Source organism: Schistocerca americana, chromosome 3, assembly GCF_021461395.2.
Source record: "Schistocerca americana isolate TAMUIC-IGC-003095 chromosome 3, iqSchAmer2.1, whole genome shotgun sequence".
Classification (NCBI taxonomy): Eukaryota; Metazoa; Arthropoda; class Insecta; order Orthoptera; family Acrididae; genus Schistocerca; species Schistocerca americana.
The window spans coordinates 591,917,730-591,942,970 of record NC_060121.1 but is presented as its reverse complement, the minus strand read 5'-3'; the positions used below and the strand labels follow the sequence as shown (position 1 = coordinate 591,942,970).

Sequence of the window (25,241 nt, the reverse complement as noted above, 5' to 3'; positions counted from 1 at the left end):
CTTTTCATGCAGTTTGATGGTAATACAGTCTTCCTGTGCTCTTAGTTGACTTGTTTTCCTTTCAGCGACAGTCCAAATTGTTTTGATTTTAATATCACAGGTGGACTTCTTTATAACTTATCTTAATATAGTACAGTAATTCTTATGTTATTTGTCTGTTTCTGGGTCATTACTTTTTCTTGTTATTAGATACATTCCCCTTTTTTGATTACAAGATGGTTTTTATCCCTTTAATAAGCCATGGTTTTTACATGGTTTCTTACAATTATATTTCACTGTTTTCTTAAGGAAACTGTTTTCAAATTTACTCACAAATGTATCATAAAGTAAGTTAAATTTTAAATTACCATCAGGTTCCTGGTGCACCTCAACCCAATTTAAATGCTGCAAGCTTTCCCAAGAATTTGGAATTGTTAAATCATTTATTGAACGTGCTACTTTGGCAGACTGTTGTGCTTTACGCTGTGGAGCTACGTCGTATACTGCAACTAGCAGTGAATCATCATTTGAAGGGCTATTGTTAATAGATACATGTTTATTTGTTTAAATTTATAACTGTCTGTGAAAATATTATGTCAGTGTGCTGCTTTCCTGTCCTATCTGATTAGGAAAATCAATAACTGATGTCAAATGGAATGAACAGAGTAATACTTACAGGTTATTGTTCCTAACAGACTATTTCAGAAAATCTTTGTTGAAGTCCCCACAAATAGTAATTTGCTTCTCTCTGTCTGACAGATAGCACAAGAAAGAATCCATGTTTCTCAGAAATGGTGGGAAAATTTCCCAATGGAGACAATTGCAAAAGTACCATTATTTAGTTTAAGTTCTCAGGCACATGCTTCTATATGATGGCTCCACAGAATTATTTAGTTTCTTAATTTTCCACACTATGATAACTTTTAATACATATGGCAGCTCTTCCTTTTTCCATATTACCACTGCTTACATGTGCTGAAAACTTAAATCCACTTACATAGACCTTTTGCATGTCTGTGACTTTATGATGTTCAGACAGGCATAGTACATCTATTATATCATCCCTATGTGGTTCCATAAAATAAATCAGTCACGTCAAAAATTAATATTCTCTCTGTGTTTCCATTTTTTCTGCAACAGTAAAAGAACACATCAAGCATAACTTTATATGGCTTTTATAAGCAAACATTCATTCTTCAGATGATTTTTAATCACATGAAGTTTGTTCATTATGGACCTGACAGGGAAAATACACAATGTAGATGACTAATAATGAAACAGGCATATTCCTTGGACACTTGCTCCTAGTAATTTTGTATTTGGAGTTCATAGTAGAGACCATGCTCTTTCAGATATCCCTGCTGAAGGTCATACCACAAGTGTTCTCATAGTTATATCACCTTTGTGACGTATAGTTTTACTGACAAGTGAAAAATTTTCTGAAGCGATTGGAGAATGCATCTGCATTATTGCAGGGCCATAGAGAAATAGTATCTTCTGAAGATTTCATTACTTTGCCCTTCACTATATGGTGTTAAATCAGTTGGCATTCATGCTCTTATGGCAGGTTGGCCTACCAGTTGGAACAATGAATCACAACTGTGCTGGAGTAACTTTTTTTGTATGTGTAGGGATATATTAGTTAAAAAAAATTAAAAAAAGGTTGATTTAATCCCTGCCTGTTATTGTACCTCAGTTAGAAGTGTTGAGTGTTTGGGGGGAAACTCCTTAACTGTTGTGAAGGAAGATGCAAAATGACTCGCTGAGAAGTAGTAGTGTTTTATTTTGATGTGTGTATGTTTGCAAAGATTATTTACGCATGTTTCAGTTTACTTTCAGATTGTTTTCAAAAAACTTGCCTTAACATAGTGTATGCTAATAAAAAAATCTCAAACTACACATTGAATATTCCACAGTAAATATTTCTGGGAAAGTTATGAAGGAGCACTTCTTAGGCAAAGATAGCCCTTTTTACAGTGTGATGCCCATGCATGTTTTCTAAAGGATAAAAGAAAACACTTGGTCACATTCAAGGTAAAAATAATGCAAAAAAAGTCTAATATAAAAGCCTCTAGATCCACTTGTGGTTTGGTGGCCCAGTGTGAAGGAACACCCGGCCAGCCTGACTTAGGTTTTCTTTGATTTCCCTAAATCACTTAAGGTAGAAGCCGGGACAATTCCTGCAAAAGGGGACAGCTACTTTCCCTCTCCATCCTTCCCTAATCCAAGCTTGTACTCAGTCTCTAATGATGTCAATGTTGATGGGAAGTTAAACACTAATCTCCTTCTCCTCTCTCAGCAGGAGCACGTTGCTGTAGTGGAATAAATATTTCATGTAGAACTGTTTCTTATGATCGTCTTTTGTTGTTTCAGATATTTGGAAGGTATGCTCCAGCATATGAATATACTGTTCTACTTACTTTCTTCAAGTTTGGCTTTAGAATTTCCCCTTCCTGATGCCTTTATACACTCAATATGTTTGTTCACATGCCTTCCTCTTTTCACTTTTATTCATCAATCATCAGAGATGATTTTTTGTAAATAGTTAAGACAGTTTTAGTATGTCAGTATTAAACACATCAAGCACTTGTTGACAGAAACCGAACACTGAGAATTAGGCAGTGTGGTATTCAGACTGTGAACCACAATGACACAGAGAATGAAATGATACAACACAGTGCCTGGTGGCAGAGCACAATCAGTCTCAAACTTCTGGACTGGCCCTATAATAAATGTACGAATGTGGCGACGTTACTGAATAAACTAAAGTATGATTGATAACCACATGCATTTTGATTTTATGCTATAGCCTTATTTAGTTATAGTTATTTCAACCTAGAGGCCATAATTCAATGTTCACATAGTGTATTTGCTTAAATCTGTGAGTGTCTGAGTTATTTTAATCTCAATAATTTTGTGTTCCACAGTTGATTTCTATTAAAAATTATGTTCCAAATGTGATTTTATGTCTTATTTGTAAGTGATGCATTTTGGCAAAAGTTCCTGTGAATTCTCATTTTGAGTCTTAGGTGGCTGATATATTTTACTTTCAGAAGCTATATTTTTTATTCACAGAGGAAAACTAAATAAGGGCTACACTACAGAGGAAAAGTTCATAAGCTCTTTCTTGGTTAGGCAAGAAGGTGAAATTAAATTTGGCTTTGACAGTTAATTTTCAGACTACAGATTTCTGACTTGTTTCCCATTTGAGAGTATTTACTAACACAATGTTAAGATCAAATATCTTGTGACCAGGCTCAACAAAAAAGAAAGAGCACAGGAAAAAGACAGTGCATACCAGCTGTCATCTCGTTTAATAGACTGCTTATAATAGAAGCATTAAAGACAAGTACTTGGGTGGTCAACAGGCATAAAAACAGGATTCCATTTCCTCATTTGGCTTTCTTGTTTATTGGTATAACAAATTATAGATAATATTTCTGTAGAATCATAATCCAAAAGTGTATTTGCTTGAAAATTTATCAAAGAATTTGATCAGTATTTTTAGTAAAATTTATATTATAAGCAAGTAAAAGAGGTAAAGCCAGGCTTAATCATCAAACTTTCATAGTTGAAATAAGTAAAATATGATAGTTAAATCTTCAGCAGATTAAGTGAACGTCTGATACAGGTTTAAGTAATTAAGTGCTTCAGACTATTAATAAGTAAAATTGCTTTTGGATGATTTGAGTTTTAGTATCAAATAATAACATTCAGAAATTATGTTGTTTCTCACATTTAAGGAGAAGATATTCTATCCCCACTTGTTAGAACAAAATGTGAAGAGAATTTTCTCAAAACTCTGTAAAGGGAGAGATATGGCAAGGTTTTTAATATTTTTAATAGTTGAGTTGTGATTTGTAGCATGAATGTTGTAGGTTTCTAAGGATATCTAACTTTCCTGTAAATAATACCTGAATAGCTTCTGCAACCAGTGTCCAGATGATTAAAATTCTTCTGGGTGTTGTATTGCGTCAAAATGTGTGAAATAGTATATATAACTATAAAACCAACATTTACTGTGTAACAGTGGCCTTCCTCAAGGCAATAATGATTGGTTTCAGTATATCGTATTTGTGAAACTTTATTGGCCCTAGGATATAGGCAGGCTAGTCATGCTGATAGGTTTCACCAAGAATGCAATAAACAACCTTCATACCACAGGAGTATTTTGTGAGTGCAGAGCTGCTTACATGGGTGATACAGGGAAGTCAGTCAACACAGGAGTAGCAAAATGTGAACAACATGTGTGATTATCTCAGCATAATAAACCAGCAATAGCAGAACACTACCATGACTGGGCAACCTGTTACTTTACAGGAAGTCTGTGTGCTGGCGAAAGTCATAGACAAGCCAACACAAAATACGAGAAGCAATTGAAATTGTTAAGCAGCCTGAAAATATCTATAAAGAGGATGCATGCAAACTTTCTGCATCCTGGCTGCTGGCTACACCAGTCCAATGGACCACGACTGGTCACAGGGCAGAGGCCCTAACAGACAAGGGAGAAAGAACCTAAGCAAACTGCTGTCAATGAACTGCCAGTCATTTCCATACACGCCACGAAGAAAACATGCCCAGCAGAAGACAAATGCCGGTTTGCAGACCATCGCCAATCACTAACAATCTAGATAGTCCATGAATAGCTCCTTTCTTACCCTGTCTTCTTTTGCCATAACTAGCCTGTTGTATGCTAGGGCCAGTTAAGCTTCACAGATATGACATACTGACTCCAATTGTCTGCAATACATAGAGGCAAACTGGGTGAAGGCCATTGCAATAAGGTCAAGACATCGATTTTATAGTTAGTATTTTGTACAATGATGTGGCGCGACGCCCAGAAGAATTTTAATCATAATTTTCTTTAGGTACTTACCACTGTTTCCCTTAATTACATATACAAAGATATCAACATAATTAGAAAAAGAATAGCTCTAATTAAACCTAGCAGTAAAATAAACAAACATAATAATTTAAAAAATTGTAACTAATGATTAAATTTTATTTACATGGCATTGCAAAGGAGACATTGTGTGAAATTCTAAATCATTGCTTTTCCTTGTTGAAGTATCTTTTGGGTTGATCCTCAAACAGTTACAAGTAATTAGTTTTCTGTTCATGATTAAAAGATCTGTTACAGTTACACAGTGATTTATTGACTGAAGTATTCACACTACCAGGTTCCAGGGACTCAGCCTCATCTTCAGTTGTGTCTGTAAATAAAAATAACACCAATATCTCTAAATTGCAGTACTGTAAACAAGCTAACAGTACAAAAGTAAAAACGTTAAATCTGCTGCATTGAGTGTGTCAATGAACGGTAGATCAAAGTGCATCCATGTCAAAGCTAACTTACATGGCCACACATCTGCTGTACATCACTCGTCATATTAAATGCCCAAATGTGCCATTGCAATAAGCACCTTTCAGTTGTAACAGACAAAAGTGACCCTTACCCTGAAAGTTTCGGCAAAAGAGCATTGACTTTTAATAAATTAAATAAAGCCATGTTAAAATCTGTGCGCGAGTCAGAAATGTGAACAGCAGGCTAAAAACTATGTAACATGTTGCTGCACTTTAAAAAATAACCAACCACCAAATGTTTATGTAGTGCTTCTCAAGCCATGTTTACAACAATGCAGCCTGTGCACCACTGCTCAGTTCTCTCTCTGTTGGCAGGTGGGATGCATTGGCACTCTGTCTGAGTATTTGGCAAGTGTGAGCTGTGGTGTGGTGATTTGGTTACTCACTTTATGCTACCTGAACAGTGGTTTCATTGTTCCAGTTACATGTTACCTGCTTGGTGCATTCCGATGACAGCACTACATAACTGAATGGATGATCCTTTTGAAAGTGCATCTATACGTTACATGGTTTTTACCTGCTGTTTAGACTTCTTGCCTCCCATCAGATGTACTGCCTTGTAAGTTAGCTTGGACATGGACGCTTCAACCCACTATTTATAGGTATGCTCGGTGGAGTGGATTTATGTGACCCCAATTATCTCTTTTCTCTAGTACTGTTAGCTTGTTCATAGTCTTGCAGTTTAGAGATATTGTGTTACTTAAATTTACAGATATACCTGTAGATGTAGCTGAGTTGTTGAAACCTGGTAGTTTTGTATAGACTGCAGACAAAGAATCATTTTGCAATTGTATAAAATATTTTAATCTGAACATTACATATAATGGATGTGGATGTCCCACAACCAAAAATTTAAATTGATTTTGTGCTCCCCTCATTAATAAAAAACATGCAATTTTAGAAAAGGCCATCAAAAGCAACCAAACGAGACTAGAAACATAGAAATACAATATAAGCTCTTAGGATGAAGGTGATTTACATGTGTAGATGTCCTTTTCAAACAAAGCCAGTATATCATGTAAATCAGATATGGGTAGAGGCACTCACAATGTTGAAACCACTGAAATTGAAATATCTGTGTGTGTTTTTTTACAGAATTCATATTAGATTTTAATTTGAATATATTGCACTATAAACTCCTTTCCTAATTCATATTTAGGAAAAAATCTGTGGTACAACTAATAGTCTAATTTGACTAGAAAAGTGTGTTGTCATGCTTGAATAGATAACAGAATTGGACTAACATTCGCAATTTCCGTTTGTTGGAAGATCCTGCGACATCTGAAAATCAAACATTGACAATTCTGTAAGCATAACTTCTTAATAGGCATGGGTCCAGGAAACACCACTTGCATGAGACATAGCTTCCCCCCAACCCCGGACCCCACACACGATATAGTACAAACGATGATGCAGCCAAATGGTAAAACTCAATCATCCATTTCTAAAAGGTAGTTGACACTGCACTGTTGTCGACTAATAATAAAGATATGGTCATACATAGTCATTTCTTTGCTGTATGGTCATACCATTATTTCTGTCTCAAAGAATATTCGGCATACAGAGCATAGTATGTTGTACTGGTGGATCAATAGCCAACAGAAATTAAAGTAACATTACAAGTATACTGAAGGGCAGCTCTCTTTCAATGTGGATAAATTCAAGATAATGCCTGTAAACCAAAGAAAAAAACCCTGTTGTTTGATAGTAATATTTTTTGTAGACTTCTGAACCATGTCACATTGTTCAATTTCCGGGGGTTGCTTTACAAACAGCTTCTGAAGAGGAGCATCTGTCTTTTCATTACTTGCAGCGACAGCAGTCTGGATGATTGACTGATCCAGTCTTGCAACATTAGCCAACATGGCTTTCCTGTACTGTTGCTATAGGTGGTTGAAAGCAAGGTGACACTACAGCCATTATTTGTTTTTTCCCAATTGTACTGTACGGTTCAATGAAGATCAAATCCTCTTGGGTAGAATATACTGAAGGTAAAATAGCCCCTTATTCAGATCCTTGTGTGAGTACTAGTTGAGAGGACCACATTGTCAGGAAAAACTAAACTGTGTTTCTTGGATCAGTGTGTGGAATGTTGGCTTCCTTAATGGGGCAGGTAGGTAAGAAAATTTAAAAAGGAAAATGGGTAGGTTGAAATTTGATACAATGGGAATTAGTGAAAGTGCAGTGCAGAAAGAACCAGATTTATTGTCAAGTGTGAGTATAGGGCTCTAAATGCACAATCAAATAGGGATAGTGCAGAAGTAGATCTAAAAATGAATAAGAAAATAGAAATGTAGATAAGCTTGTATGAGCAGTACAGTGAACACACTATTGTAGCAAAGATATACATGAAAACAACACAAACCACAGTTATAAAGTTTACATACCAACTTGTTCCACAGATGACAAAGAGATTCAAACAATGTATGATGATGTGAAGGGAAGTATTCAGATAGTTAAGAGAGGAAAAAATTTGTGATGAATGACTGTAATTCAGTACTAGTAGTAGTAGCAGTAGCAGTAGCAGTAGGAAAAGGAAGAGAAGGAAACATAGTAGAAGGTGGGCAGGGGAAAGTAATAAAAGAGGTAGTCGCCTGGTAGAGTTTTGCTCAGTGCATAATTTAATCATCGTTAACTCGTGGTTGAAGAATCATGAAAGTAAGTTGTATATGTGGAAGAGACCTAGGGATACTGGAAGATTTAAGAGTGATTATATTATGGCAAGATGAGATTTAGAAGAGAGATTTTATTCTGTAATACATTTCCAGGGGCAGATTTGTACTCTAACCATTCATTCATTTCCATGTCCAGTCAGAATTGTCAGAACATAGCAAGTCTGATGGCCTTGTTATTTGCTTCAGTCAAGTCCTGTGTTGTGCAAGGTCATTCCAGTAGAGGGTACTAAGCAAAAGGCCTGGATCTTGGGTCATTTCGCACTTACAGGACTCATCTCCATAAGCTAGAAGGATAACCCCATTTTTTGTGTTGGTCTTGCAACAGGGGACAACCACCACAAGATGATTGAGTGGCCTCCAAAGAGGGTAAACAGATTTTTTCCTGGGGCTAGATCTTCATTTGCAGAGATATCTGATGGCAGCTTAATGTTCCATCTGGCGATGCGTGTACACTCGAGTGTTCCTTCGAATGGTAGAGTCCTAGCGATAAAGCTTTTTCTGGATTTCAGTTGGCAGACTACAGCTTGATGCTCGTGCAGTGGATGTTGGGATCACTGATGTGCTTTGCCCTCTCCGTACCAGCAGTGATGGCCTTTCTGACAGATGGAGGAGATACTCGAACAGTTTGGTAGAGATTGTCGACATGATTTGGCTTCATCATACACTCTTAGAAGATTTGAGTACACACACACACACACACACACACACACACACACACACACACACACACACACACACACTTCACAGGACATGAGGAGTAGCTCCCTAGATAGTGTCTGTTATCTTCCAAAAACTATTGTTTCTTGCACTGATCTGCAGTCTGGTGCTGTGGCAATGTTTCTTGAAGGATGGTGTAGAGTAAAGAGTAACACCCAGATATACAGGTATTGGGCAAAGTTGAAGTAGTTTATGTTGTACCATGTCAAGTACCATCCGCATTGGGCTTTGTAAGTGTACTAGCTTTATTGTAGAGTAAAGGATCTTCCACAGATGACAGTTCTTCAGACAATAGTCAGTTACACACAATTCTCAAATTAAACCATTGAAAATATTCCCTAAGGCAAATAGGAAGTGCAATGTGGCTGACATAGTACATATGTGTAGTAACCATAGAAGTTATAAAAATATTTGGCAGAGAGATATTGACTAGTAGATGATCTGTAGGTTCCAATGATGATTTGGGTTAACTAAAACATCGTTGGTTGGAAAAATAGAAAGTTCTCAGTACTATTTAACTGGCACACTGTACGCTTACATGGCAGATTACCTACTTATAAGTGAAGTTAGCATGTTTAAAATTTTGTTAATTAATGGAAATTTTTAACTGAGGCCTTCATTGAATAATGAGTAGTGTTCTCTAGTTCAGGGAAGTTAGAGCCTCTATATGTCAAATCCTGTAATTTAACAAGCATAATGGCTCATTTGGCAAAAGTAATTTGCATGTAACTGATCTTTAGTTATGAATATCTTTTTTTAAGTTAATTAGTTTTCAGAAAAATGAAACAAGCCACTAAAAGAATGAAATGGGGAGTTTATAAAGAGTGATAGCGGTTATCTGGAAACTACCGGTTAGCTCACTTGAATCTAACTAGTATAAGGTGTTGTAAAAAAATTCCAGTCACCTACTTGAATATACCAATACCATCAGCAGTTGGTAAATTCTGATACAAGTTATGTTGTTGTTGTGGTCTTCAGTTCAGAGACTGGTTTGGTGCAGCTCTCCATGCTACTCTATCCTGTTCAAGCTTCTTACTCTCCCAGAACCTACTGCAACCTTCATCCTTCTGGATCTGTTCAGTGTATTCATCTCTTGATCTCCCTCTACGATTTTTACCCTCCACACTGCCCTCCAATACTAAATTGGTGATCCCTTGATGCCTCAGAATATGTCCCACCAACCGATCCCTTCTTGTAGTCAAGTTGTGCCACAAATTTCTCTTCTCCCTGATTCTATTCAATACCTCCTCATTAGTTATGTGATCTACCCATCTAATCTTTAGCATTCTTCTGTAGCACCACATTTTAAATTTTCGTCTTGCTTCACTATCTGAATAATTTCTTTTATCTCGTCATACATTTCATCAATCTCTTCGTCATCTGTGGTGCTAGTTGGCATATACACTTGTACTACTGTGGTAGACATGGGCTTCGTATCTATCTTGGCCACAATAATGTGTTCACTATGCTGTTTGTAGTAGCTTACCCGCATTCTTATTTTTTTATATACATTATTAAACCTATACCTGCATTACCCCTATTCAATTTTGTATTTATAACCCTGTATTCTCATGACCAGAAGTCTTGTTCCTCTTGCCACCAAACTTCACTAATTCCAACTATACTCAACTTTAACCTATCCATTTCCCTTTTTAAATTTTCTAACATACCTGCCCGATTAATGGATCTGACATTCCACGCTCCAACCAGTAGAACGCCAGTTTTCTTTCTCCCGATAACAACGTCCTCCTGAGTAGTCCCTGCCCGGAGATCCGAGTGGGGGACTATTTTACCTCCGGAATATTTTACCCAAGAGGATGCCATCATCTAATCATACAGCAAAGCTGCATGCTCTCGGGAAAAATTTCGCCTGTAGTTTCCCCTTGCTTTCAGTCGTTTGATGTACCAACGCAGCAAGGCTGTTTTGGTTAGTGTTACAAGGCCAGATCAGTCAATCATCCAGACTGTGGCCTCTGCAACTACTGAAAAGGCTGCTGCTCCTCTTCAGGAACCACACGTTTGTCTGGCCTCTCAACAGATACCCCTCTGTTGTGGTTGCACCTATGGTACGGCTATCTGTATTGCTGAGGCATGCAAGCCTCCTCACCAACAGCAAGGTCCATGGTGTATTATATGAAGCACTATGTAAATAAGAAATTAATCATTTCAAATATGATATGCCATAGTTGATTAAGTATAATTAGCTGGAAAAAAATTATTAAATGGAGTATAACAACAACAAGAGGAATAATTTCAACTTGTTATGTTTCAGCTTCTCTCTGTCATAAGTGAAACACACATGCCTGTGTTGCATTGGCATTTGGCCTTAGATGATTGACCGCATAGTAAAGGCCAAGCATATCCAAAGATAGTCAACTTTTCTTCTACTTCTTCACACATTTTATCTTGCGTAGCCACTGCTTCATAATCTGCATAGATGAATTTGCTTAATGGGCTGATCATTGGTGTCAATATTAAAAAGTACGTGAGCAAGTGCACTTCTTTGAGGTATACTTTTCTTTTGTATGCCGCATCTGCTCTCCTTATCTTGAAGAAAGACCTGCCTCTGAGGGATGTTACTTGATAATTACTGATGAGCTGGTAAATTATCTTCTGCAACTTCCTGTGGTTATAGTTTCATAGGCAGTTGTTAAGTCAAAAATTTACTAAGAACCACAGATTGAAACTGAAGAAATAGCTAAAGACAGGAAATTAAGATAGTATGACCTGGATGAGTTGAAGGAACCAGCAGTTGACCAAAGTTTTGAAAGGAGCATTAGGCAGCATTGGACTGAAACAGAAGAGAAATGTGTATCTGTGAGGTATGAAACAGGATCACATAGATAAAAAGGCCTAGTAGAAATTACTGAACGACATGAGATAATGAATTGAATTGACCAAAAGAGAAAATATAATAATGCTGCAAATGGAGCATACAGAAGCGAATACAAGCATCTAAAAATGAGATTATCAGAAACTGCTAAATGGCTAACAGGAGTGGCTAGAGGTCATATGTTAGGATGTAAAAGAATGCATAATTAGGGTAAAGATAGATGCCACCTACAGGAAAATTAGAGACCTTCGACGAAAAGAGAGATAGCTGTATTATAACAACGCTACACATCTCTACTCACTTATATTACATGGTCTGTGTACCTCTGAAAACATATTGTACTGTTGTCACCTTTCATTAAATGTGGCTGCTTGCGCCAGCAAAACTGTATGACCTTGTTGCAATCTTGAAGGGCTTTCATAGTGTTTAACTACGGACTCTCAAAGAATAATAAGTTTTACACTTTGAGAACTGTTTAGACTGAAATTGGCCTCTTGTACAATTGTAAACCTGTTTGAATATTATTTAAAGTGTCGTACTTACTCTGATGTGTTTAATGAAAAGTAGGGGGCTGTTCTAACGAGAAACTGTGTGTTCACTTCACTTCACTTCACTCCACTCCACTCCTTACCTTCAGTTATCGTTTTGAGATTTGTTTCCACGAAAATTAGAGTCAGTAGTTACCACTGAGCGAGGAATCAATAACAACTCACCTTGAGAACTTTCCCGCTGAAAATAAATAATTCTGCCTTTAATACCACTCACCAGTCTTGATTGGACAGAATTTTGAAAATAATTCTGTTCTTTAAATGTGAAACAGTTAATGAATTTATTTTAAACTAAATGAATGTATAGCTTTTAGTAGCCAAATGAAACTTGCAAGATCTTTTACAACTTTTTTTCCCCAACATTCACTTTATGAAACTTATCAAATAAAAGGGAAGTCAGTTTATTCTTGTCAGGCTGAGTTTACTTTAGTCTTGAGAAATTAGGCAAAAGAATATAATCAAGTACAGTTACAATGCAATCCACCAAAATGTGTGTGTCCACTTTCTTATGTAAATGAGCCACTCTGCAAGTACTTCTCTGTGCCTACATCTACATACATGCTCCGCAGGCCACTGGTGAAGGACTCTCTGTACCACTACTAGTCATTTCCTTTTTATTTTCAGTCACAAATAGAGCGAGGGAAAAACAACTGTCTGTCTGCCTAAGAAATTGTCTACATATTTCGTATGAGCCCTAATTTCTCATGTCTTGTCTTCGTGATCCTTAAGTGAAATCAGGGTGTCTACATGCCATAAGTCATGTAAAGGTAATTAAAATCAGGGAGTAATCATGAACTTAATTTTGTGTCAATCAGGTGTGGTTCTAGAGGAGAATAGCAAGTTAGCAATACCCCATAAATGTTTTAACGTTCATAAAGTTCTTGCTTGGAACCGTGTGTTCATAAAGTTCATGTAGAAGCTGTTACGCAAGTTTCACGCAAATGCTGCAGTTGAAAGAGGCTTTCCTGTTAACAAAGAAGTTTTACTTCAAACCTTAGAAGAAGATGCAATTATTGCAGAAAGAAGTGTCTACAATGCAATACAATTGTTAGTTTGTTTACTTAATAGTGAGAAACAACTGAATGTGAGCATTACAAAATTGATGATACTGGCTGTGAAGAACGCTCTACCAAAAAGTAGAAGCCTTAAAAATGAAAAGCAAATGCCCAATCTTAAAAGGAGAACAGTTCAAGAAATAAAAGCACTCAAAAATAAAAAAGAATAACTCTAGGAAAAGCAAAAGAAGAACCTGGAGATTTAAATGTTTAACTTTCGATTTCAGCTGAGAAACTTAAACACTGAATCTTTTACTGTGAAGTTTAACATTTGACATCAGTTTTGTACGTTCAAAATTGTTATATTGTGTAAAGGATAATTTTAAGTTTTCAGTACATAATTATGTTAAAACAAGTCATATTTTAATTGGTGTGATGTATAATGTACCTGTGAATAGTCATACCCATCCTATTTGAGAGTTTAGTGTTTTTATAGCATTTGATGAATGGTATACTACAATTCATATGTAGCTACATTATTCATGCTGACATACAATTTAAGTGATATAAGAATTGTTAGTGTCAACTTTTTTCAGGTTCGTAAGAAAGTCCTTTGTCGCTATGCTACACACAGTTTCAAGAGGTCATGAATATAACTAAATAGATAATGAAAAAGTCGTAACAGTCATGAAAATCCTCTGAAAATCTGTAGACACTCTGCAAATGTATGCTGGCAGCCTCAAATGCCAGTTTTCTGAATTTTCTCAGTAGTGTTTCTCAAAAAGAATTCCAACTTGCCTCCAGGGATTCCCACCTCCAGGGGCTACCATTGAGTCCCTGAAGCCTCTCCAAAATTTTTTGTTTTGTTTTGTTTTTGTTTGAACCTACCAATAACAAATCTTGCAGCCCACCTCTGTATTCCTTCAGTGTCTTTCTTTAATCCAACCTGGTGTGGATCCTAGACACTCAAGCCATGCTCAAGAATATGTCACACTAGTGTCCTGTATCTTTACAGATGAACCACGCTTTCGCAATATTTTCCCAATAAACTGAAGTTGGCCATTTGCTTTCCTTATCACAATCCTCACATGCTCATTCCATGTCATATTGCTTTTCAACATTACACCTTAACAAATAATTGTTTTTAGACAGGATTTAAGAAAAGTAAATATAAGGTACTAAAGTAAGAAAGTAACATTTTTGATAGTTGACTATTACTGTATTAACCCAAAAACATGATCACCAGTGTTTTTGTTAACAAACTCTGCATTTCCTGATGATCATGAAATAAATTGCCAGTTGCTTGCCTTGTCAGAAGCAGTGTTGTCGAAAATATTGTGCAAAATTTCTTCCACTGTATCTTCACATCTTGTATTACTTAGACTAAACATGCCAAGTTGTCTTCCTTTTAGAACCATTCTTGATGTAAGATGGTGCAGTTCTTGCAGCACCATATTTTTTGCTGGCAATATCATTTAGTCTGGGCTCTAGTATATGAGAAACCTTATTACTACAAAATTACTAATTATTGCCTTGCTCCATAAATTGCATCAGTGTTACCACAAAATATTAAAATCATGAAGACCTCACTCAACCACTGCTAGATGGCCACTTTTCCCACTTTGGTCTGTCTGCCCATACTCCTCATTCCAAAGAGAAGGCATCCCAGAAATGAAAACGCCACTTTATAATCCTATACAGGCAGTGTCTTCTGGCTGAGTGCACTGTGCATTTCTTCTATTGAAAGGTGTTCCAGAAAGAGGAACAACTAGGGGGAAAAGCTTGTATAGGCCTAACGGTTTCCCAATTTCATTAAATGAACACACCTCTTCTCAATATACTAAAGTATTGCTTCCTCAGAAAGAGACCAGTCTTAACAAATACTACTGTTTTAAATGCATAAATGTATAACAACAAAATAAAATTGTCAATTGCTAATCAGAATTTAGTTTTGCAGCCTTCTTACAACATCTCTACCACCATATTCACAGTGAAATAATCATTAATAAGTTATGTCAGGTATTCAGAACACACTACGAAGTGTAAATGAACACTGTTCTGTTACAGTGTGAGTATGAAGAGCTCAGATGGCAAGCCAGTACTAAGCAAACTAAGCGAGAAGGCGAAAGAAATATAGAGAGGGATTATATAAAGGGAATGAAGTTGAGGACAATATCCAAGAAAGAGAAGAGAGAGTGAAGATGAGATGGAAAATGTGATACTGTGAGAATAATTTGACAGTAATCTGACAGGGCACTAAAGACCTAAGGAGAGACAAGGTTTGCAGATTGACATAGACATTATCTCAGAATTAATGAGATATATAGGTGAGCAAGCCGTGACAACCCTAGTTCACCTGGTGTGCAAGACATATGAAGCACGCAAAATACATTCAGACTTAAGAAAGAACATAATAATTCAAATTCCAGAGAAGGTAGGTGTTGAAATATGTGAATATTACTGAACCATCAGTTTATTGAATCATGGTTGCAATATATTCACATGAATAGTTTACAGAAGAACGGAAAAAAACTAGTAGGAGCCTACTTGGGGAAGAGTTACAGTTCGATAGAAATGTAGCAATGTGTGAAACAGTACTGACCCTATAATTTAACCTAGAAGATAGGTTGAAGAAAGACAGTACAATGTTTATAGCATTTGCAGATTTAGATACAGTTTTTGATAATACTGGCTGAAATACACTCTTTGCAATTCTGAAGGTAGCTGGGTAAAGTACAGGGAGTAAAGAGTTATTTATGAGGTGTGCAGAAATAAGACTGCAGTTGCAGGAGTCGAAGCATATTAACTACAGCTGTGAATTTTTTGCATAATGCAGCCCCGTCAGCAACTGTGATAGACTAATATATTGAAAAATCCGCATCAGTTGCGAAAATTTTCTGGCCTTTACCCAGGTTTCGGCTAGAATAATCTAGCCTTCTTCAAAGGCATAAAATTACTATAACATGCCAGAGTAAGGCACAGTCAACATAAAAATTGAAACCTATAGTACTGTGGTACCATGTAGAATTAAAACTAGAGTGCCAACGTAGTTGCCGCTGCCAACCGACCGCGTGGTGAAGTGATGCTGGGGCTGGACTTCAGTTAAGTAGTTGTAATTCGACATGGTACCATGGTACTATAGGTTGTAATTTTTAATGTTGACTGTGCCTTACTCTGGCATGTTATAGTAATTTTATGCTTCAGAAGAAGGCTAGATTATTCCAGCCGAAAGCTGGGTAACGACCAGAAAATTTTCACAACTCAGGTGAATTTTTCAATATATTAACTACAGCTGTAATTAAGAAAGAAGTGTTACAGGTTTGTAGCCTATCCCCTGTCATTCAATCTGTACATTGAGCAAGCTAAGGAAACCAAGAGAAAATTAGATAGGGAATAAAAGTTCATGATGAAGAAATAAAACATTGCGTTACAATACTGACAGTTATGGCAAAGGACGGGGACGAGCAGTTGAACGGAATGGGTAGGGTCTTGAAAAGAAATGATAAGATGAACATCAGTGAAAGTAAAAGAAGGGTAATGGAATGTAGTCACATTAAATCAAGCCAAGCTGAGGGACTTAGATGAGGAAATGAACACACAAAGCAAAAGGATAACTTTCTTAAGTTGTACATAAACTAAAATGTTAAGACGTATTCTCTGAAGGTGTTCAAGTGGAGTTGTATGGAGTGAAATGTGGATGATAAGCAGTTCAGACAAGAAGGGAATAGATGCTCCTGAAATGTGGTACACAGAAGAATGCTGAAGATTAGATAAGTAGAATGAATACCTAGCGATGTGCTGAATCAGACTGGGGGGGAGAAAAGAAATTTAACTAAAGGATGGAATAAGTGATATAACATTCTCAGAAGCATCAAGAAATCTTCAATTTGGGAGTGAAAGTAAGTTAGGGGGATGAAAATTATACCAAGGCTTGAATACTATAGATACAAATGAATATATGCTGCTATAGTTCTGCAGAGATGAAGAGGACTTCACAAAATAGAGTGTAGAGCTGAATCAGTCCAGTCTTCTGACCGAGGAGCAGTGGCAGCTGCTGCGGCAGTAGCAGCATAATACCGTGAACCAATATTAAATGGGGCAGACTTAAATTAAACAGTAGTTACAACAAATCAGTGTTCTAGATTTGTTGGAAGATTCATGGTTAGAGATCTGCATGGATAAGAAAAATGTTGTCCGCATCAGTACCCCATCCACAAGATCCTTACCTACAACTACATATTTTAAAAATGCCTGGCCTGAATTTTCATCTGCTGAAGTTCACACTCAGTGTTGATGAGAATTAAGGATGGACACATCTATGTAGAAAGTCATTCAACGCACCGACCCCCCTGTGGGTCCTGGGGTTAGAATAGACCTGAGGTATTCCTGCCTTTCGTAAGGGGCGACTGAAAGGAGTCTCACATATTTCGGCCTTTATGTGATGGTCCCCTGTGGGGTTTGACCTCCATTTTTCAAAATTTTCCCGAAGAGCGAGCCAGTTGGGGAAGGGTGCCGTACATTGTGCATTGTGTCCATTGTGCATTGAGAGCTGTAGCCCACTTTCTTGTCGTCGCATTGCATCCCCACCCATTCTCCATCTCTTGGGCGAGGACACCTTCCTGCGTGTGTTTTTCACCATGCACTATGCAGTGTCACTTTCTGTGCCGACAATGACCATGGACTTGTTTGCACCTGATATCCAGCACGGTAGCCAGTCTGTTGCGGTGGGGCCGCCATGTACCCTGTTGATTGTAGCCTCCTGACAACACAGGGATCACTCTGCTGATGCCTGCGCCGTTAACTCCCCACATATGCCAAGGAGTAGATGCCCGTCACCCTGGGGCATCGGGGCTCCCAGAAATGGCGATGCAGCTAGGTGGCCCTTGCTGCGGCTGGATGGGGCCTGTGGGGAGGGCCCTTGGTCGTAGTGGGTGGCATCAGAGCGGATGACATGCAATGAAGCCTGGCACATCTTCTCTTGCTGGTGGCCAGCTGCCAGCAGTCTCTAAGCATTCCAGGGCTCAATTTAATGCAAACTCATATGACCCCAAATCGTTTTACCCCCTGGCCACACCATGGGAGGAATGCCAGGCTAAGGATGGCAGTGAAGCTTATTCGCCCTAATACCTCATATGTACGAGAGTTGATGGGGAATCTTTCATGTCTATGAAGCCTCAGTTTTTTGTGGATCCTTTGGAGGACAAGTTTGGGGTGGTGGATGGCTTGTCCAAAATGCGCTCTGGATCAGTTTTGATAAAAACAGCATCCTCTGCCCAGTCACGGGCATTACTCACTTCTGGCAAGTTGGGGGGGTGTTTCTGTTACCATCACCCCTCATAAGAACTTAAATATGGCCTAGTATAATATATTTCACAGGGACTTTCTTTTGCAGTCTGACGACGAGCTGCGCACCAGTTTAGAGTGGCGAGATGTTCATTCGTCTGACACGTCCATTGGGGTCCGAGGGATAACCAGGTTGCCACCGGTGCCTTAATTTTGGCCTTAGAGAGTAACACATTGTCCGAGAAGGTCAAGGTGATGTCTACCGCTGTCCCTGCCCCAATGCGGTGCTAGAAGTTCTGCCATATGTCTCCCACTGTACTTCCAGCCCCACCTTTCGAGATTATAGACGTCCATCGCATCCCAATACTCCATTGCCCCGCCTCCCACCTGTGTCAACTGCTGGGAGCATCATTTACCTTGCTCGCTAGACTGAAGGATTTTACAGAAAGAGAGGAAAATCATGTAATGTAAGACCCTGGACCAACTGACCTACACTGAGGCTCAGAGGAAATTTGATCGCCTACATCCTGTGGCTATGACCACCTCATACGCAGCCGCTACGAGAACAGTTGTCACCCCATCAGTTCCTCGAATTCCAGTCGCCTCTCTCAACCAGGAGACTACACCTGCCTCCTTGATAGTGGAGAACGCTTCCCTACCTGTTGCTCCCGCACCACCTACTTCAGGAGCAACACCCCCCCCCCCTCGACCCCTCCACGCCAACACCATTGGGGATTTCAGTCCCCACTTCTGAGCAAGAGAAGCACAAGGCTTCTTCGGCTCCTCTCACTAGGAAGGGGTCCCTTGGGTCACTCCCTTCCCTGGTTTCTGCTAGTGGGAAAGCTGACACCCACCAGTGGCTGAAGAGCCCAAAAGCAGCTAGTTGTAGGACTTCAAGCTCATCCTCAGTCCCAGAGACTGATTCAGTGAAGTCCTCCCAGGCAGGGAAACCCAAGGAAAAGCGCGAGAAATTGGAAAAGAAGACCCCAAGAACAAGTACCTAGCGGTGGCACCCACACCACTGCTACCTACAAGCATTGTGTCTGAGGATGGGGTGGAGATTCTGATGTCCGCTGAGTACCTGGGTCTCGCCGGACCCTCAGAGACAAAGGATACAGGCAAAAAGTCAGTGACAGCAGGTGACCCTAAAGCATAAACTGCCTCATTGAATGTTCCATGCCTTTCCAGTCTCATGATGATGTCATCCTCCGGTGGAATTGCGGCGGATTTTTCCACCGCTTGGCTGAGCTATGGCAATGGTTAAGCTTTACACCTGCTTTCTGCATTGCCCTCCAGAAAACCTGGTTCCCGGCAGTACAAACCCCTGCTCTCCACGGCTATAAGGGATATTACAGGAACCATAGCGACTATAATAGAGTGTCAGGTGGAGTTTGCATTTATGTTCTAAACTCGGTCTGTAGTGAAACTGTGCCCCTTCAAACCCCTCTTGGAGCTGTGGCTGTCAGAATACGGACAATGCAGGAGATAACTGTCTGCAATGTATCTTCCTTCAGATGGTGCAGTAACCCTGAATATATTAGCTGCACTGATTGATTAACTCCCTAAACCTTTCCTACTTTTGGGAGATTTTAACACTCATAACCCCTTGTCGGGTGACACCATGCTTATTGGCCGAGGCAGAGATGTCAAAACTTTACTGTCTCGGTTAAGCCTTTGCCTCTTAAATACTGGGGCTGCCACAAATTTCAGTGTGGCTCACGGTAGTTACTCGGCTATTAATTTATCAATTTGCAGCGCAGGACTTCTCCCGTCTGTCCACTGGAGAGCACATGACAAACTGTGTGGTAGTGACCACTTCCCCAGCTTTGTGTCACTCCCCCGGCGTCAGGCCCATGGATGACTGCCCAGATGGGCTTTACACAAGGCGGATTGGGAAACTTTCACCTCTAATGTCACCATTGACTCTCCCCCACATGGTAACATTGATGTCATGGTTGAGCAGGTGGCTACCAGAATCATTTCTGTGGCAGAAAACACGATCCCTCACTCTTTATAAGGTGCCACTGGCGAAAGTCCCTTGGTTGTTGCTGGAAGTCCCTGTGGCAATCATAGAGCATCAGCGAGCTCTACAGTGACATAATTGGCACCCTTCCCTAAATTATGTCAACATGTTACTCTTCTCACTGTAACAGTCACTGCATGGCGTACTTTAAATATACGCAGTACAAATGTCGATGGATTCGCCGGTTTTGTGCCAAACATGAAGTCAGATGAAATCATGGCACTATTTGTCATGTGTAGCATACTGTTAAATGTCAGTTAAATAGTTGGTTTATCATATGTATATTGATTACTGCACTGCTAAATTATGTCAACATGTTACTCTTCCCACTGTAACAATCACTGCATAGCGTACTTTAAATATACGTTGTACAAATGTTGATAGACTCACCAGTTTTGTACCAAACATTTTGTATGGCGTTTGTGATTGACAGAAGTGAGGTTATGAAAGGAAAATTTCAAAAATCCGTTTGTCCTAGAAAAGCTTAGTTATAACATTGTGGTTGGTTTTTGAAATTGCAAAACTGAGCTCTGTTACTTCAAAAGAAACAGGAATTACATGTAAGGCAGCTGCTTATAAGATGGAAATAAATTGCACATTTAAAATTGTGCAAAACCAGGATGAAGAACATGTCACCATCTTTAGCCCCAGCAGATGTGACGATGACTATATCCTCCTCCAGTGCTCTGAACAGTCAAGTGTATACAGTGCAATATATCTTCTGAAATAAACAAGTAAATAAAACTGTAACTGTAAAGTTCAGCGATATGTCTTACATTAATTCATGCTCCATTAGAAAAGTAGACATTTAGTTGTGAACAATCAACTGAGCAGTCACATCACAGAGCATTGTCGCTTGCTGCAAACAATCAAATTGGCTGGCACAGTGGAGCCTTTTGGTCTGTGAGCCGTGCCTTATATGGTTGCTGATGTGATGCACATAGTGTCGTCCACACTGTGCTTCACAGACAGCACATAAGATAAGCTTGTGGCAGTACACAGTCACTATGTGAAGATCCCGTGGGTGCAGCTAAAGTGGTCATAGCCAGAACATAGGGACAGAAACAACTTTCACTTTACCTGGACCTTGCAAACATTCCAAGAATGCCCCCAGACTTATTTTCTGGACAATATTATAACAGATGTGCAGTGCTGATTCGTGCAGTCGCAATCATTGTCTGCAGGTAACACAATTTTATAAAAAAAGTATAAGAAAATTGAATTGTTCTTTAATTTTGAACTGCACAGCAACTATTGCAGATATCTATAGATAACTCATGGATACCCCTAATTGTACATGCTTTTATCTGCAAGATAACAGCTACTGTGGATACCCACATCTGTGCTGACCTTGGTTTGTGATAAAGTGAGAAACTGTCATGACAACAGCAAACAAGATGCTAATGTGGCCTACTCTAGAGTATGCTGTTCCACAGTTTGAAGGTATTGCCAAGTAAGCCTAACAGCAGACATCAAATTACGTCAGATGCGCACAGCAGGACTGTAATAGGTCCAGATGAAAGCTTAACACAGAGGCTTAGATATCATAAATCTCTGGAAGAAAGGCAGTGGTTTTCTTACTGAGCCATGTGGAATAAATTTGAGTTCCTAAATGTTCACTATAAGTCTCCATAACGTATGGGTCTTTCAAGAATCCACACAGGAAAAAATCAGATGACTGAGCAGGCCAAGCAATGTCTCCAGAACAAAACAAGAGATAACACTGTTGAAAATTCCATAAACCTTGGCCATCTCATTTCACATGATGTGGGCTGTTAAGCTTTCTTGCTGAAAGTAAGGGGCCTTCAGAGTCAGTGTCAAGCCATCGTAAGCAAGGTTGAACAAAGTTTTTCAACAAAGTGATGTAACATTCTGAATTAACAGTCACTGTTCCATATGTTCATTCATTTTCTAAAAATTATGTGCTACATTCTCAAAAACATAAAATCGACACCAAATTATCACTTCGAGAGAGTGCAGTGGCTTTTCATGCCATCACTGAAGACCAGTAATGTGTGTTCTACTGGTTGACAAAGCCTTAAAATTGGAAATGGGCTTCATTGGGCATGAACAGATAATTTAACAAAATAAATGATAGAAACTCTAGGTAGGCATATGAACAGTGCAGGGAAGGACAGGCTGATGCTTGGTGTGTTATCTTTACAGCAAGTAGCAGTCTATCTTTTCCTGCATTATTCAACAAATTGGGACTTTTGTTTGTCAAATGAATCACGACATTGCAGAAAGTAACTTGTACTACTTGTCTCTAGGTTTCAGTTTCTGAGCAATTTGCAATTTGCGATGGTGAAATTTGATCTCCTTAAACATTCAGCATAAACTTCTTAGACTCACCCCTAAAACATGAAACCACTGGCGCACCGAGCATAGGGGATTACATTAAAAGACTTCCCTCACTCTCTGCAACTCTTCTGGTGCACACATGCTCCAAGCTTCACATCAAACTACCATTGTTTCCCAACTTCCCTTCACTCGAGCTAATGTAGTACTTGACCGTGTCGATCAACATTTAAATGTCATCTCAGAGAATTCGCACTTCTTTCACAATATTGTAATAATGATGAAGTGAAATGACAATGCTATATTTCATTGCTACTGGTATAGGAAATGTTCTCCCCTTCACTGGTTGCCTCTCTGCCACCTAGTATAAGCTACTGTGTATGTGCAGTATTAAAGTGTCATTTGGCTCCAAGCCATCCTATATATCTCTGGTAGGTATCATGATAACAACAAAAGAATTGGCACACATACTAAGGCATATTAAAAATAATTTTCTACTTGCTCTGTACAGGAATGGAATAGAACAGGAAGTTGCTTTTGTGATACGAGAAATGGGTGCTTTCCAAATAACACCATTATGTGAGCTGCATTAATGGTTGGGCCTCACAGTAACAAAAGAGGATGCAGATTATGGTGTTATTTCCATTTCTGTCTCCTATACATCTTCTGCCTTCCTTTTTTGTCTGTCAGCTCTCCTACCTCTCTCTTCCTCTTCCCTATATCAGCCGACGTTGTGCTTCCCCTTGCCCTCAATTTGAAAATATATTGTGTGTCCATGCCAGATATGATGAACATCTAAATTTACTGGAAAGAAATTTGGTTGTTAGGAAAGCTTCTTTGACATGAAATGCAGTGAATCATACATTAAAGGAGAGTCTCTTAGTCCATATGCTGAATGTTCTTGTGCTGTTGGAGCTCAGTCAGTTAAAATGGATTGGAATAATGCCACATGGATGGCAGAGGAAGTGTTGAAAATAAAAATGAATTTGCTGAATTTATGAATGTAGAAAATTTATTTCACCATTACGTGATTTCTTTCAAATTTCATGGAAGTAAAATTGTGACTTTCAATGTTGCAGCAATTCCTCCTTTAGGTGCAGTGAGCCCTACAACCTTTCGACCAATGGTTGGTGTACCTCCGGTGGCAGGTGTGCAGTCTTCTTTACCGTTGGCAGCTACACAGACTCCTTTACCGTTGGCAGCTTCACAGACTCCTCTAGGCAACCAGACATTTTTCCCAGCATTTAAGTGAGCCATTTCTCTCTAGAGACAGTGATTCAGTGGAACTTAAAGTGAGTTTTGTATTTTTGCCTTTACTGTCCGATGTTAAATGGGCAGTTCACAAAATACAGGCACCATGCTCCAATTTGTATATTTTAAAAATAATGGAAACCATGTCCTTTTGAAGCATTTGTATATCTTTTGCTCTTATGTCTTTTTCTATTTTCCTAGCTGTCTTCCATTTTCTTACTGCCCATAGTCAGGTGACTATTACTCTTGCAGAGTGTATACCACAAAATGTATTAGATCTAAAGACATAACTGTATAAGATGGAATATTTATACAATTGCATATTGCATGATGTGCAGTTAGTTCCAATCTTTGCCCTGGTCAGATTGTGTGGGTGTACATACATAACTGCTATGCATTTTTTGCAAATGCTGTTGACAGTTCCCAGAACTGAAGAGCTTGATGTTTAAAAGCTGTGCCACAGTGCCTTGCCAGGTGAGATTAGTTTAAAAGATTCTTCAGTGAAATGAGAATTTTATACTAAATTTTGAGTTCTGTAATGTGGGCAGTGAATTTTCACAACAAAGTCAGAAAGCAGTGTGAGTAAATATTATCTGCAACTAGCAATTTCTTCTGCATTTGTGATAATTAAAAATACAGTCCTGTTAAAGAAAATCCAACTGAGATCTCTATGCTGCTACAGTTCTATTTCTTAATTTTTAATGATTTGACTACTATTACCAAAACAGTATAAAATCAATACAAACAATGCTGCATTAGGGTGGTGCATAGCATATCAGCTGAAATGGATGAATAGTAATTTGAATATAATTCTTGTGAATTTTTTTCTCAAATATGCACAGTTTGTACGAGATCTGCACACTAGTCATTTGTTTTATTTATAAATGGCTTATCCCAGTTAAATAGACAAGTAAATCTATGGTAGGGTATGTTATTTTGATGTGTTTGCATGAATGTCAGAAAGTTGTTCTTTTATGTGATTAAAATCAGTGTGAAAACAATTTGCTCAAAGCTTGGGAGCTGTAGGAAACAAATGCACTTCATACTGAATAGTGCAGAATGTCATTTAAATGGGACTACAGTAACAAGAATTGGCATTACAGAGAATAAGTGCTCAGCTAAAATATAGATTTAAAACTTCTATGTGAATGAATCACAAAGAGTGGTCAATGACCTACTATAACACACACACACACACACACACATACACACACATACACACACACCGGTTAAGCTAGTAAACCTTTCATTTATGCTATTAGAGAGAGAGAGAGA

The 25,241-nt window shown here is 38.6% G+C and overlaps 1 protein-coding gene across 1 annotated transcript in view; it reads left to right on the top strand.

Annotated features, from left to right (window-relative positions):
* Positions 1 to 24,122, top strand: part of LOC124607490 (clathrin interactor 1) — a 183,787-nt gene extending 159,665 nt beyond the window's left edge. Inside the window, exon 13 of the mRNA XM_047139862.1 lies at positions 23,795 to 24,122. Coding sequence (XP_046995818.1) covers positions 23,795 to 23,967 — 173 coding nt within the window. The 3' untranslated portion in view covers positions 23,968 to 24,122. The remainder of the gene's footprint in view (positions 1 to 23,794) is intronic.
* The last annotated feature ends 1,119 nt before the right edge of the window (positions 24,123 to 25,241 follow it).